Below are 13611 nucleotides of genomic sequence, written 5' to 3'. Positions count from 1 at the left end.
TAAGTTTCAGACAATTTTCCAACCTTGTCCGATTATTTATATATTTCCTCAATAAATAGTTTATTTTTATTTTAATTTAACTATCAAAACAATTCAACGAAGCACACATCGTTAAACGAAATTGTTGGGTCACATGACTGTCATGTGATCTAACCAAAAAAATTGAAGAATGGCATCCTCAGTGAAATTAGCTCCACTTCCTCAAATAGAAAAGCTTTCAGAACGTGTAATCAGGGTATTAGGATGTAATGCAAGACCAATGACATTACAAGGCACAAATTCTTACTTGATTGGTAAAGGTGACAGGTGAAATTTCATTAAAATATTGCACTGATCAAAATATTACCTATACTATAGATAGGACAGGTCAGGAATAACCATTATTTTGTGGATTCTACTTCAATTGACATATAATGACGCTAAGGCTATACTGAGATACACCAATTGAGGTATAATGCAGATTTTATCCCAAAAAAATGTAAAGATGTTGGAGCATCTTTTTCGGTTTTTGCATTTTACCATAACACGCTTTGATGACCACTTAGTGATGACATGTAATTGATTCTGTCACTTTGTGCTGCATTTTGTTAGAGAAACCAAAAAACTAATAAGAACCTCCTTTTCCTACTTATGAAATAGTTTTCATCTATTAAATCTTATTTTTTGTTCTTTAGTCTCTTCCAGTCCATTTCGACTAACAAATCTTTAAATTGTGACTGATACAGACTTAATGAATCTAGTTGTCAATATCCATCAATTAGTGGATTATACCTCAATTGAGATATAATCAACATTTTCATAAAATACAGCACAGGAATTCAGAAGCAATTACATGTCACCAATGAGAACTCATCATGGCTTAAGATGGTATATGCAAAAAGATGCTCGAATATGTCTTTAAAAATTTCTGTGATAAAAACTGTATTATACCTCATTTGGTCTATCCCACTATATGTCAAATGGTGGATTATACCTGAATTGAGGTATAACATGTATAATCCACCAATTAATGGTTATTCCTGACCGTTTCTACATCTGAGTATAAGTTTGAATAACATGTTGAAGCTGAGTCTGGGACTAACACATGAATTTATATTTACCCCAGGCTGAGCAAACTAAGAAATTTTTCAAGTGATTAACTAAAATTTGATTTTAATATAATTTTTATAGATTATTTTTTTTTTTATAGTATGTCTTAGTGCTTCATATATTGCTTTTAGTGTTAGCAAGATACATATATGCTAGAGTTAATGTGGTGCTATTTTATTACTATTTATTTGCATGCTGCATGCCTTGTTTTATTTGTTATTGTATATGTTTTTATATTCGATGAAAAGCTCATTAGAGCTTACGTTAAATTTGTTTGTCAATATGCCAAATCAAAATAAAGTTTTGCTAACTTACCTACTTAACTCACATAACTCATCATACATGTAGCTTCATCAAATTCTTGACAATGTGTAGATAATTGTAGAAAAAAAATCATGTTTATCAACTTTCTAAGATATGACATTTTGATAATCAAAAATCTGATTAAAATACAGATTGTTGACACTTGGCTTACAATGATCTGACAACACTCCATCCTACTTTCTGTTTTGATAAATTTTATATCAACCAATGAATTTTATGCCAACAATGTTTTAAGGTTACGACAGAACCAGAGGATCCTGAAAGGTTGTTAAAACAGATCATTCTAAGCAAAGCATGGACTCAGGATCTGTATACCATTGTATACCTGTATTTATCTGATTGTGTTATCAAATGGTACCAAACAGGATTAAATACTTTAAGGCAGCAATGTTAAATCGTGTAAGAAACAATAGAGAAAAAAAGATCAAATTTTAGTTAACATTATGTTTGAAATTTGTTGTTCTAATGTTTAAGTTGTAGAGAAATTAGAACTGAACAAAAAATATTCCTGTCCACAAGAACCATTTTATAACAGTGATACTGTATTGTGTCCTTCTTTGCATATTGACATCATGGGTCCTTCATTAGTGTCTATTTATGTTTATTAGATTGATTGATTGTTGATTGCTTAACATCCAGTGGCAAATATTTCATGCATGTTCAGGACGAGAAAAAATTAACAATAAATACATTAGGTAGGTCTTGTAACAGAGGCCGTCTGTGATGAAATTTTGGGAAAATTCGACTGCCACTGGAAAAGGAGGATTATTGGATAGGGACAGAAATTTTGCCTTGCAACAAGCCACCTACAGACTCCTCAAAGAGTTGTTGTACGGGTTCTTAATGTGCAGAGAGCATGGCACTCTCTCTACATGCTCTACACCAGGCATCAGATTTATCGTCCCCATTCTGACCGGACGTGGCTGAGTACTTGATACATCCCGCACAGCCAAACGGACACCCCACTTTGGCGTGAGTGTTACTGGCGGTTGGATGAAGACCAAAGTTACCATATTTCTATTCTTCAGTCACGCTTGTTAATCAAAATATTTACATACAATTTACTTTCCTTCTGGTGATTTAAACCGTGTTTATTGTTGAATACCTTATGTTGGTCTTTATATTATATCTTTTGTGGTATATTTGTGTTGTCTCATTTACATATATCCCTCACATACATTTGATGTCATATAATTTAAGGAGAATACTTTTGGATACCACAGATCCAGGCACACCTGATTATATCAAGAATTTACAGAATGCCTTATCACAACACAAATGTGGCATACAGGAAATAATTATCTCTCACTGGCATGCTGACCATTGTGGAAGTGTTCCTGATGTATGTAACCAAGTCACAAAATGTAATTATGATATTTATTAAGTAAATAAAAAAAGGAAATACATGTATTGTGGGTAAGTGTTCAAAACAAAATTAAACAATTTGAAGTAAATTATTTTGGAGGAAGAGTTTTATCCCTTAGACATTCAGATTTTTTTTACTTATATACATCATTTTGTGTACATGTAAGCATGATAAGTAAGACAGTCTTATTTTCTTTTTTTCTTGAATTTCTCTTGACTACATTGCTCTGATAGAGTGTTTTAATGTCTGTCATTAATATCTCCTTTGTCTGTTATCTGCTTATTTACAAGCCTCTATTGAGCAATTGTTGAAGGCCTTGCACAGTTACCACCTGTGTGCAATATATTTCTTCGCTTAGTTTTTGACAATAAAGGTTAAATTGGAGGGGTTGAAAAAAAATTAAGTAAATTTTTGGTGAAAATTAAGGGGAGATTATTCAATTCTTGAAAATAAAATAAAAATCTTACAAATTTACTAATGCAAGTAAATATTACATCTTCAAGTAAATAAAAATAACTTTTATAGGTATGTTGGAGAAGATGTTACTAAGGTGAAAAACTTGTTTCTAATTGGTATGTCCTTTTTGAACAGTAAAATATGTTTAAACTAAACTAGGTATTACCCCTGATTGACTGTGCAATAGTCTGTGGATGTCAGATGTTTATCCAGGCAGTCCTTTTCAATATTACATGACCAAAAGCAATGCTTAATTTTTAAACCCCTTCAAAAATATACCTCAAAATGACTTATTTTGTAGATGTGCTACTTTCTTATAAATGTATATATACCCAAATCTCCTTTTATCAAAGTTTATTTGACCCTAACCAGGTAAAATAAAAAAGCTTGAAAATAAATATTTGCAATTTCTCCGGTAAGCATGCAGCATTTAAGAGTAAAAAGAAAGATTAGTAGTCTTGGAGTCTACAATAATGTATCAAAAGATGCCTTCCTGTAAACTGTTACTTTGCATTACCTCACCATGATCTTGTCCTGAAATGCATGTGATATTTGCCGCAGGATGTTTAACACCACTCCATTCATCCATCTCATATTGGAACTTCTTTCTGAGTACTATTTGTCTGTTGTTTTAATTCACAGCTCAAGAGACCATTGTATCAAAATTCAAAAGAATATCTCAACAGGACCTAGACATCTCTCCAGCAAAGTACACATTTGTGGAAAACAACACAGTTTTTAAAACAGAGGGTGCTACTTTGAGGTATGTAGGCGCATTGTTGTGGTATGTTGGTGTTGTTGTGGTATGTTGGCTCATTGTTCAGGTATGTTGGTCCATTGTTGTGGTATGTTGGTCCATTGTTGTGTTATGTTGGTCCATAGTTGTGTTATGTTGGTCCATTGTTGGGGAATGTTGGTCCATTGTTGAGAAATGTTGGTCCATCGTTGAGAAATGTTGGTCCATCGTTGAGGTATGTTGGTCCATTGTTGATGAATGTTGGTCCACTGTTTAGGTCTGTTGATCCATTGTTGAGGAATGTTGGTCAATTGCAATACAAGGTGAAGGAGATGTGGGTTTAATGTTGCTGCAGCCAAATGTCACAAGTAAACCAACAAAGACATCTCGATTTTAACATGCTGTCTTCAACAATATTGAATCACGCTAGTTGCAAGTGTGTTAGACTCCATCCTAAATTGACTATGATTGCCTACCTGCTGAAGGTTGGTGGTTCTCCATGGGCACTACCGCTTCCTCCACAAATAAAAACTGGCTCCATGATATAGCCAAGAGTGCTGAAAATGGCATATAACACCAAAAAATCAACCAACAACATTGAATAGACAAGTGTCTGTACTATACATACATGTAGAGATCTAAATCCCCTGAGTAAATAAAAAATGGAACTCAATTTGGTAGTGACTACTATTATCTGCCAACAAAACGTAATTTCTTAAAGGTTAATGGACCTTAAATGGGCCAAGTCCAAGATATTGAACAATGTTGCTTATGGAATGGCCATTTTGACCTTTAACTTAAAATGGAAAAAATAATGCAGTTTTTGTGGAATTAAAAAAAATGTACAGGACTCTTAGAATTTATTAATAATGCATCGGATTTATGTGTTTTTTTAATGTCCATTCAACAGATTTTGTATGGTATCCTCTATTTGTTATCAACTTTCAATTAAATGGCAATACAGTCAAACCTGCTATAAAGGTAACCTCTGTTAAGCGAAAAACCTGTCTTGTCAAGCCGACCTCTTGTCAAGCCACCCTCTTGTCTCCCTGCAGTAATACCTATGCTTTCTGAACTTTATTTTAAAGGTCGCTTTTCTTTTTAGGTAAATTTTCTCAGGTAGACCTTTATAGATAACTTTACTGTATAACGTCTTATTTATGTCGATGGGATGCTTCAAAGTACATCAACTGACATTGTAATTTTGATTGTGACATTAGGCATGCATTCCTTATATTTTTATGTATTGAGCACAAGGCTTTTTTTTTCAAAACGAAAGAAGATTGTTATATTAGAATGATTTATTTAAAACTATATTTTTTTTTATAAATTTCAGAGCTATACATACACCAGGACACACAGAAGAACACATGGCACTATACCTCGAGGAAGAGAATGCTGTGTTTTCTGGTGATACAGTACTAGGGGAGACAACTGCAGTATGTATAATAACAGAAGAATTGGATCTTGTTAATTTGATTTTTCACTGTAGAAAAATTATCGATACATTGGTTTTATTTGCTGGCGGTAAAACTCAATATTTTTAAAATCAGATGAAAAGATGTTTTCATTTAATTATCTCTTATAAGGTTTCCCTAGAAAAAATTGTCTTTTTGTGAGTAATATCCCTCCAATAAATGCAATTGCCTCTACTAGTTATTTATTAAGCAGGTATCACCTGCAAAAACATAAAGTCTATTTCATTTTTGCCTGCTGCAATTATATGCCATTATAGACAAATAGTTTGTTGTAATTTATCTATAGAAGAAAATTAAAAGAAATATCAATATATTGATGTGAAATTGATTGCATTTCTTTGTTAGCCTCATGGAAATGAAATCAAATTGAAAAAGTAAAACAATTTTATGTTTCATTGCTGCTATCATATACTGTGGATTCATTAGTATTCGTTGGATACAAATTTTCGTAGATTTCGTGGTTACAGGTGAACCACGAAATTAAATGTTCAACGAATGACAAATTTTCTATAGACTTGTATGTAGACTTCATCAAAACCACGAAATTAATTATCCACGAACATGTAAGTTTTCCCTTATCCACGAAAATTGGTACCCACGAAAATAAATGAATCCACAGTATTATATAAAGATGCTGATAAGATAATGTAAGGGGTATACATAATTAGAAATTAAAGTAGATGTGGGTACCAGGTAAACATTTAAAATGCCAATTTAGCAATTGTATTTGATAAGGAACAAGAGGAATAACTAATGTATCTTAAAACTTTGTGGACATCAATGTTAGATTTTATGGTCGAAAATACATGGAACTGAATTTGCTAAAGTGAAACACCCTAAGCCGGGAATGTCACATTTTATACCTTGTCTGACATGTCTGAGATCTGAATAAAAATAATATTTTCCAACTTTTGGATCTTAGTTATTGCCTAATCAGACAAGAAACTAAATTAAATAAATATATATTTATAGGTATTTGAAGATCTACAGACATACATGGGATCTCTCCAGAAAATACTTGATCTGAATCCAGCAGTTATCTACCCTTCTCACGGTTCTGTGATAAACGATCCCACAGACAAATTAAAAGAATACATAGCTCACAGAATGAACAGAGAACAACAGATTTTACATTGTCTGAAAGAACTAAATCAACCAATGACGGCTGAGGAGTTAGTAGAGAAAATATATGAGGTCAGTTTGATTTTTACTATAGTTTGTAAATGTCAGACTTGCCAACCTTGTGAATTTTGGTAAAAATAACCTTATTTTAACTATAAAATAATCTGTTGACTGTTTACCTACTAAAAATGATGCTGTCACTTTTCATTTCCATTTAATATTAAATAAATTAATTCAGTCCCTCCCCATGATTGACTCTCCGACTCGCGATGGCCTGAACTCTTTTAATACAATAAAAACTTGTCACAAATCTAGGATTTTGATTGTGTTCTCTGGGAGAGAGTGCCAATTGGCTGAAAGCTTAATGTTATCGAGATAGGTAAAACCTGAGCTTATTCTGAATGATTATTTGACGATTTTTCATTGACTTGGCCTATAGGCATAGTAGAGCAGCAGAATCTAACGACTGAATTATTCAGGTTACTCTCGGTATAAGGTTTCTAGTAAAAATAACAGTGTGCTCTTCATTGTATTCCATTTGTTTGATGTTTTGATTTTGCAATTTAATATGGGACTTTCCGTTTTGAATTTTCTATGGAGTTCAGTATTTTTGTTATTTACTTTTTTCGTGATATATTTCCTTTATTTTATAATAGGATTTGAATCCAATGTTAAAGATGGCAGCAGCAAATAATGTTATTCATCATCTGGAAAAGCTGGTTAAAGATGGCTTTGCAGGTACTGTTAATTAAGTAATCAAATTAAGTACATGTACATGTGGACCATGAAAAGTAAAGTCAAATCAATGCATTATGGGTTTTGCTCATTGTTGAAAGCCATACTGTGACCTATAGTCTGCTTACATCCCTGTCATTTGGTCTCTGGTGGATAGTTATCCCAATGACAAACATACCACATCTCCATATTTAATATTGATATAACTATTAACATTATTTTAGGTCTCAAATCATCCCAAGTTGAAAGTTAAGTCATGTTTCCTCATTTCAATTTTGTACCTACTACAGCATAGTTATCCTGGCAGGTTTAATGAAGAAAAAAAAACACAAGTTTTTAGCGGTATTCCCATCCTGTATTGATAATATTGAGAAGAAAAAATATTTAATAATAAATTGTGGTAAAAAATTTATACCTTAAACTTATGTTTACAAAGAATATAAATTGAGTAAGTATTTATGAAAGAAACAGGTCTTGGGAGATGTGTGCATTCAACTTCCTCTTTAGTTATTTCTAATTTGCTATTGGAGTTAATTTTTTAAGATACGTTGCACTTGCTCATTTCATGTTTTTATGTAGCATATATAAGGAATCTTTCAGTATAATAAAGAGATCAAAAGAAAAGCACATTTTTATCTAATTCCAATCAATTTGTAATAGGCATGATATAATTACAGACAAAATTGAAGAAGAGGACACCAGGTGGCTTCTGAAGAAAACTGGGAACCTGTAAAATTGATCTGGTACTCTAAAGAAAGCAGGGAACCTGTAAAATTGATCTGGTGCATCCTGATAGATGTTTTGGTGCCATTATATGGACTTTTAAGTGTATTGAAAATTACACGGTAACACCCACAGTTTTAGTTTGTTGAACTTGAACCAATGTATTGTGAACTATGACCTTTTGAGTGATTAATTGGATTTAGGTTGTATCCTGTTTCTCTGTAGAACAGATTTGAGGGACCTGTATTTTGATATTAAGATAACAGAGTTAGACTACTGTGGATTCATTTATTTTCTTGGGTACCAATTTTTCATGGATTGAGGAAAACTTGCATTTTCGGGAATATTTGATTTTGTGGTTTAACAAACATTAGCATACAGGCCTATACAAAATTTGTACTTCTTTGAAGATTTAAATTTTTGGTTCACATGTACCCACGAAATCCACAAAAAAGTATGTATCCCATGAATAATCATGAATCCACAGTACATGGTTTTATATTGTTTTATGTCATAATTGATTTGTTATGTTTTTAAGTGGCAAAATTTGTTATCAATTTCTGCTCTTTTGTAATTTAAAGATGCATTTGAAATCATTGGTTGAAACTTTGATTTTTATGTGTATCATTGGTTGAAACTTTGATTTTTATGTGTATCATTGGTTGAACTTTGATTTTTATGTGTATTATGGGTTTTAAGTTATATTCTTGGTTTATTATAATGAGGATATGCTCAATTATGACAGAAAATTATTACAAGATTAAAATCCCATTTTCTCCTTAATTTAGGATATAAATCCTGTTTAATTTTTGTGTAGAGCACAAATTGGTAACAACATCTAAAGTTGATTTATTGTTTAATTTGTTATCATATTTATATTCTGGTGTAATATTTGCAACTGGATTTTAAGCTAAGAATTTTAGAGAAGAAATCTTATAATGTTTACCAAATCTTAACACAAAATATTCAACTTTCATCCTGGTCTTTTAAGAGATCATGTGATCAAATGTTAGACAGAATTCCTACGTGTATTGAGATTAATATATAGTTGTAAATGGCAAACATTTAGTAATACATGTATAAATTGTCCTTTCATCAGTGAGTATACCAATCCACCTACCCTCATATTTTATTCTTCTACATTGTGAACAAGTTCACTTTTACCAATTCTCTCAAAATATTCACATCATCCTAGAATTGATTTCCTCTGTATGACATTTTGTGGCAGCTGTGAGACTTGTTTGTGCTGTTTCTAGCATTTGCTGCTTTGACAGGGTCAACAATTGTTTAAGGGGTCTTTACAGATGTTCGCTCCTCTGTTTCAAAATAACAAGCTTTTTAAACGACTGTTGTAAATTGATAGTAAATAAATAACGGATCTAAAAAAGCAGAAAAAAAAATTAAAGGTCTGTGTCCTTGCTTTTGAGACGTAATCAAATTAAAATTTGGCGGGAAATGATTCTCTAGATTTTTCATACATTTAGCATTGGCACTTTTTTCATTCAAAAACTATGAAAAAATAACAAGGATTTTATATGATTTTTAAAAATGGCTTTTTAAACTATTTGTAATAAAAATATGAAAAGAAAAGTAGGGGTTAGCGGGCAAAATTTTTATTGGCACTGCATGGTTAAAACTAAAGGATTCTGAATATCTGACAAAAAGACAAGACATAGTTTAAATGTTTAATGAGGAGAGAAGCAATTTATATAATATGTTTTTGTTTTATAAGAAATTTAACAGAGAGAAGAATTATATATATATAATCAAGAGCAAGATGTCTTTTGTTTTATAAGAAAAAAGAAAGAAAAAAAAACTAAATGAAAAAAAGGAAAGATATAAAAAATATTGACTTGAAGAATTGTCAACCTTTGGGTGTAAGTTTTGCAGGGTAAATGATAAACTCCTAATCAAACAATCAGACCTTAGGTTGACAATTCTGAATTTCTACAGAAATAATGGCATGTACTGTATTCTTCCTGTGTGAAAAGATAATGGGGCCATTGTTGTATAATTCCTGTGTGAAACGAAAATTAGGGTCATCAATGTACGATTTTTGTGTACTAGGGGGGTGTTTAATGACCTTGACTACCCATGAGTGTCTCACACGGTTGGCTTTTGTGTGAAAAGAAATCAATTAAACTAGATTTTAACAAAATACAGAAGTTTTAAGTTTACAATAGTTGTTTTTTTCAGTGTTAATAGTTTTAATGGCTACAAATTGCTTACTGTATATTCAGAAATTATTGCGTGCATTTATTATTGCAATTTTTGAAGTCTGAACTAAAATGTGAGATTTACTTTTGCGATTTCAGAATAGTTTCATCCAGATATATTTATCAGATATCAGAATGCGAGTTTTTATTATTGCAATACTCACCAGGTTGCATTTTTCGCATTAATCAAAACCTCACAATAGTTTCTGAATTTACAGTATTATGGAGACAAAAAATAACAATAAAAGTAATGATTTAAAAATGGTCTCATAACTTATTTTGTTAACAACAGTATTGAAATATAGTGTTTTAACCAAAGCATTAGATAGTATTTTGTTAACCATAGTATTTTAAAATTGTATTGTTTTATCTAACCAAGATGTATATTAAAGTACATAATATTCTTTTACTAACAACAATGTCATTATGCTGAACAGTGAATCGGTCTTTAGAGACCTCCGTCTTATGAACAACTGTTTCATAGTTTTCAATACCTATATAGGTAGACCTGTTTTTAGAGATCAGTTGTCATGATTTGCAGAAGAGGAGGACTCTCAGGAAAAAATAAACTGTACATTTGGCAGGGGTCTTCTTTGGTCTATAAATTTAAGCATGTCAAATTATTTTAAAAGATATTTTAAACACTAGGGAAAAAATTGCATCAGCACTGAGATAATCTCTTTTGAAATTCAGCCATATTAAGAATACTGTCAAGATAAAAGCCCTGTTCATTGATAATTTTCTATGTTTTCTGTGTATTGTGTGCGATTTTGTCCCATGTACATTTACTCCAAATCCTTTCATTTTCTATAAGGTGGAATTATTTTCCAAAAGGTTTATTTTTGCTAATTTGAAAACATCCCTTCCCTTAACTTTATAATCTTTAAGGAAGAACAATATCAAGGATAAGAAAAACGTAATAATAAAACCCTCCTATTTTTGGGATTCATTTCTAAGGAAACAATAATAAATCATCCCAATGTTCCCAATAGGGTTTTCATCAATATAGATGGTTATTAAAAAGGGTCTGGATGGGGTTCACAGACTAAAGAATAATGAGCAAATATGACAGAAAAATGGGGAAAAAATAAAGAATAGAGAAAAATAGGCCAAAAAATACAGTTTAGAAAAAATAATGTGAACTTAAATATAAAGAATGGAGAAAAACACAAAATTTATAAAGAATAGAGAAAATGTCCTAAAAATAGAAACAAAAGAAAAAGACAAACCCCCCAAATCCAGACCCTCATTAAAGTAAAGTAACTTTTTGGTACTGGCTTCTGCTCATTGTTTCCAAATTGATAAAACAATTTAGGGCTGATCAAAAACTTGTATTCAAGATTATGTTTTATTCAGATTTGTTATAAAAAGTTTGAAAATATAACTTCAAAATGAAATTTCATTTTTCACTGACTATAGGGCCAACTAGATATGAATACTCCCCTTGTTATATTATTAAGTATTATATTAATCAAGATTGTAGTCATAAGGTCTTTTAGTGGTTTGATGTTTTATAATGTCCCAGTAATCAAAATATGATGAAAATCAGTTTGTTACATTTTGTTAAATGATATGAAAATGAGAATAAAAACATGTTTAAAACATTTGTAAAATATTGTTATATATAGATATATAGTTCGGTTTGATACAGTGTTTTAAACTCACCTGGCCATGTTTGCTTTTGCCATCACTTGGCGTCTGTTAACCCTGTCTGTCGTCATTTTAATCTATTTTTAAATTTTCTTCTCTGAAACTACTGGGCCAAATGTTACCAAACTCTACCTGAATGACCCTTAGGGCATCTTGTCATCTTTTAAAAAACTGTATCCTTGGACTTGACCCATCAACAAACTTGGCTGCTGTTGTTAAAAATAGAAGATAGGGGTATAATGCAGTTTTGGCTAATCTCTAAAACACTAAGAGCAAACGGATGGGGTAAAATTTTCCACAGGTCAAGGTCTTTCCCCTAAGGAATTTGTAGATTTATGGTTGTATCCTGCTGCTCCAATGCCCCCTTGTATTGATTAATTGACTGTTATTTCTGGACGTCCAGTGGCAAATATTTCATTCATATTTGGGAAGAGAAAAGCTGTTGCAGGGCCTCAATAATGTGCATTTTTCCTCTACATGGCATCATATTTAATGTCCCCATTCTGACCAGACATTACTGCATATTTATACAACTGCACAGCCAAACAGAAACCTCTCTTTGACATAGATTTTACTGCCGGTTAACACATAATATTAATATTGGGTAACCTTTCTAAATGAAATTACAAAGGTTTAATGAAATTTTGCTACTAGTATACTGGTTTCATGTTGCTTCCAGGGGCGGATCTAGCCATTTTTAAAAGGGGAGGGGTTCCAACCCAGGAGAAAGGGGGGTTCCAAATATATGTCCCCATTCAAATGCATTGATCGTCAAAAAAGGGGGGTTCCAACCCCCGGAACCCCCCTGGATCCGCCACTGGGTTCTTCAAGAACTACGTCGTATGTGCAACTAATTGTTGACAACTAAAACACTATACTACACTGAAAAATAGATTTCAGGTGAAGTATTTTTAATAAACTTTTGATTCAAGTGACATATTTTAAATGATGAATAGTTTACAAATTTGATAATGCGAGAGACGATTCCAATCCTCTATTGTATGATTTCTTATCACCGGAGTCACGGGCCTCGGTGACCGAGTGGTCTAAGTAGTCGAACTACTGTTACACTATACTGCCAACGATGATGCTGTGAGTTCGAGCCCCGCACGTAACAGGTGCGTTCGACTCCAATCCTAATTGATCAGGATTGCCGCTTCCTCAACCAATAAAAACTGACCGACACGAAATAGCCAATAGTGCTGAAAGTGGCGTTAAACACACAAAAAGGAGTAACAGAAAGAATCGGCGCATTTGGGAGAACTAGTTGGTGTGTAACTATTGGAGCAGGAACTGTCGACCCTCCTGACCAAGAACTAGTTGGTGTGTAACTATTGGAGCAGGAACTGTCGACCCTCCTGAGCAAGAACTAGTCGGTGTGTACCTATTGGGACAGGAACTGTCGACCCTCCTGAGCAAGAATTAGTCAGTGTGTACCTATTGGAGCAGGAACTGTCAACTCCTTCTGAGCAAGAACTAGTCGGTGTGTACTTATTGGAGCAGGAACTGTCAACCCTCCTGAGCAAGAACTAGTCGGTGTGTAACCATTGGAGCAGGAACTGTCATCTCCTTCTGAGCAAGAACTAGTTGGTGTGTAACTATTGGAACAGGAACTGTCGACTCCTTCTGAGCAAGAACTAGTCGGTGTGCACCTATTGGAGCAGGAACTGTCGACCCTCCTGAGCAAGAACTAATCGGTGTGTAACTATTGGAGCA

General features: G+C 32.7%; 1 protein-coding gene across 1 annotated transcript; it reads left to right on the top strand.

Moving 5' to 3' along the window:
- Positions 1-63: 63 nt before the first annotated feature.
- On the top strand, positions 64-11851 carry LOC127732173 (endoribonuclease LACTB2-like). Its single transcript, XM_052241234.1, has 7 exons — positions 64-306; positions 2614-2777; positions 3878-3998; positions 5308-5410; positions 6422-6643; positions 7228-7309; positions 7984-11851. The coding sequence occupies exons 1-7, from the start codon at positions 170-172 to the stop codon at positions 8037-8039; spliced, it is 885 nt and encodes a 294-aa protein (XP_052097194.1). The 5' UTR covers positions 64-169; the 3' UTR covers positions 8040-11851.
- Positions 11852-13611: the final 1760 nt, after the last annotated feature.

Source organism: Mytilus californianus, unplaced genomic scaffold (genome assembly GCF_021869535.1).
Source record: "Mytilus californianus isolate M0D057914Y unplaced genomic scaffold, xbMytCali1.0.p SCAF_22, whole genome shotgun sequence".
Taxonomy (NCBI): domain Eukaryota; kingdom Metazoa; phylum Mollusca; class Bivalvia; order Mytilida; family Mytilidae; genus Mytilus; species Mytilus californianus.
The sequence above is the reverse complement of the archived record's forward strand: the minus strand, read 5'-3'. Positions and strand labels throughout refer to the sequence as shown.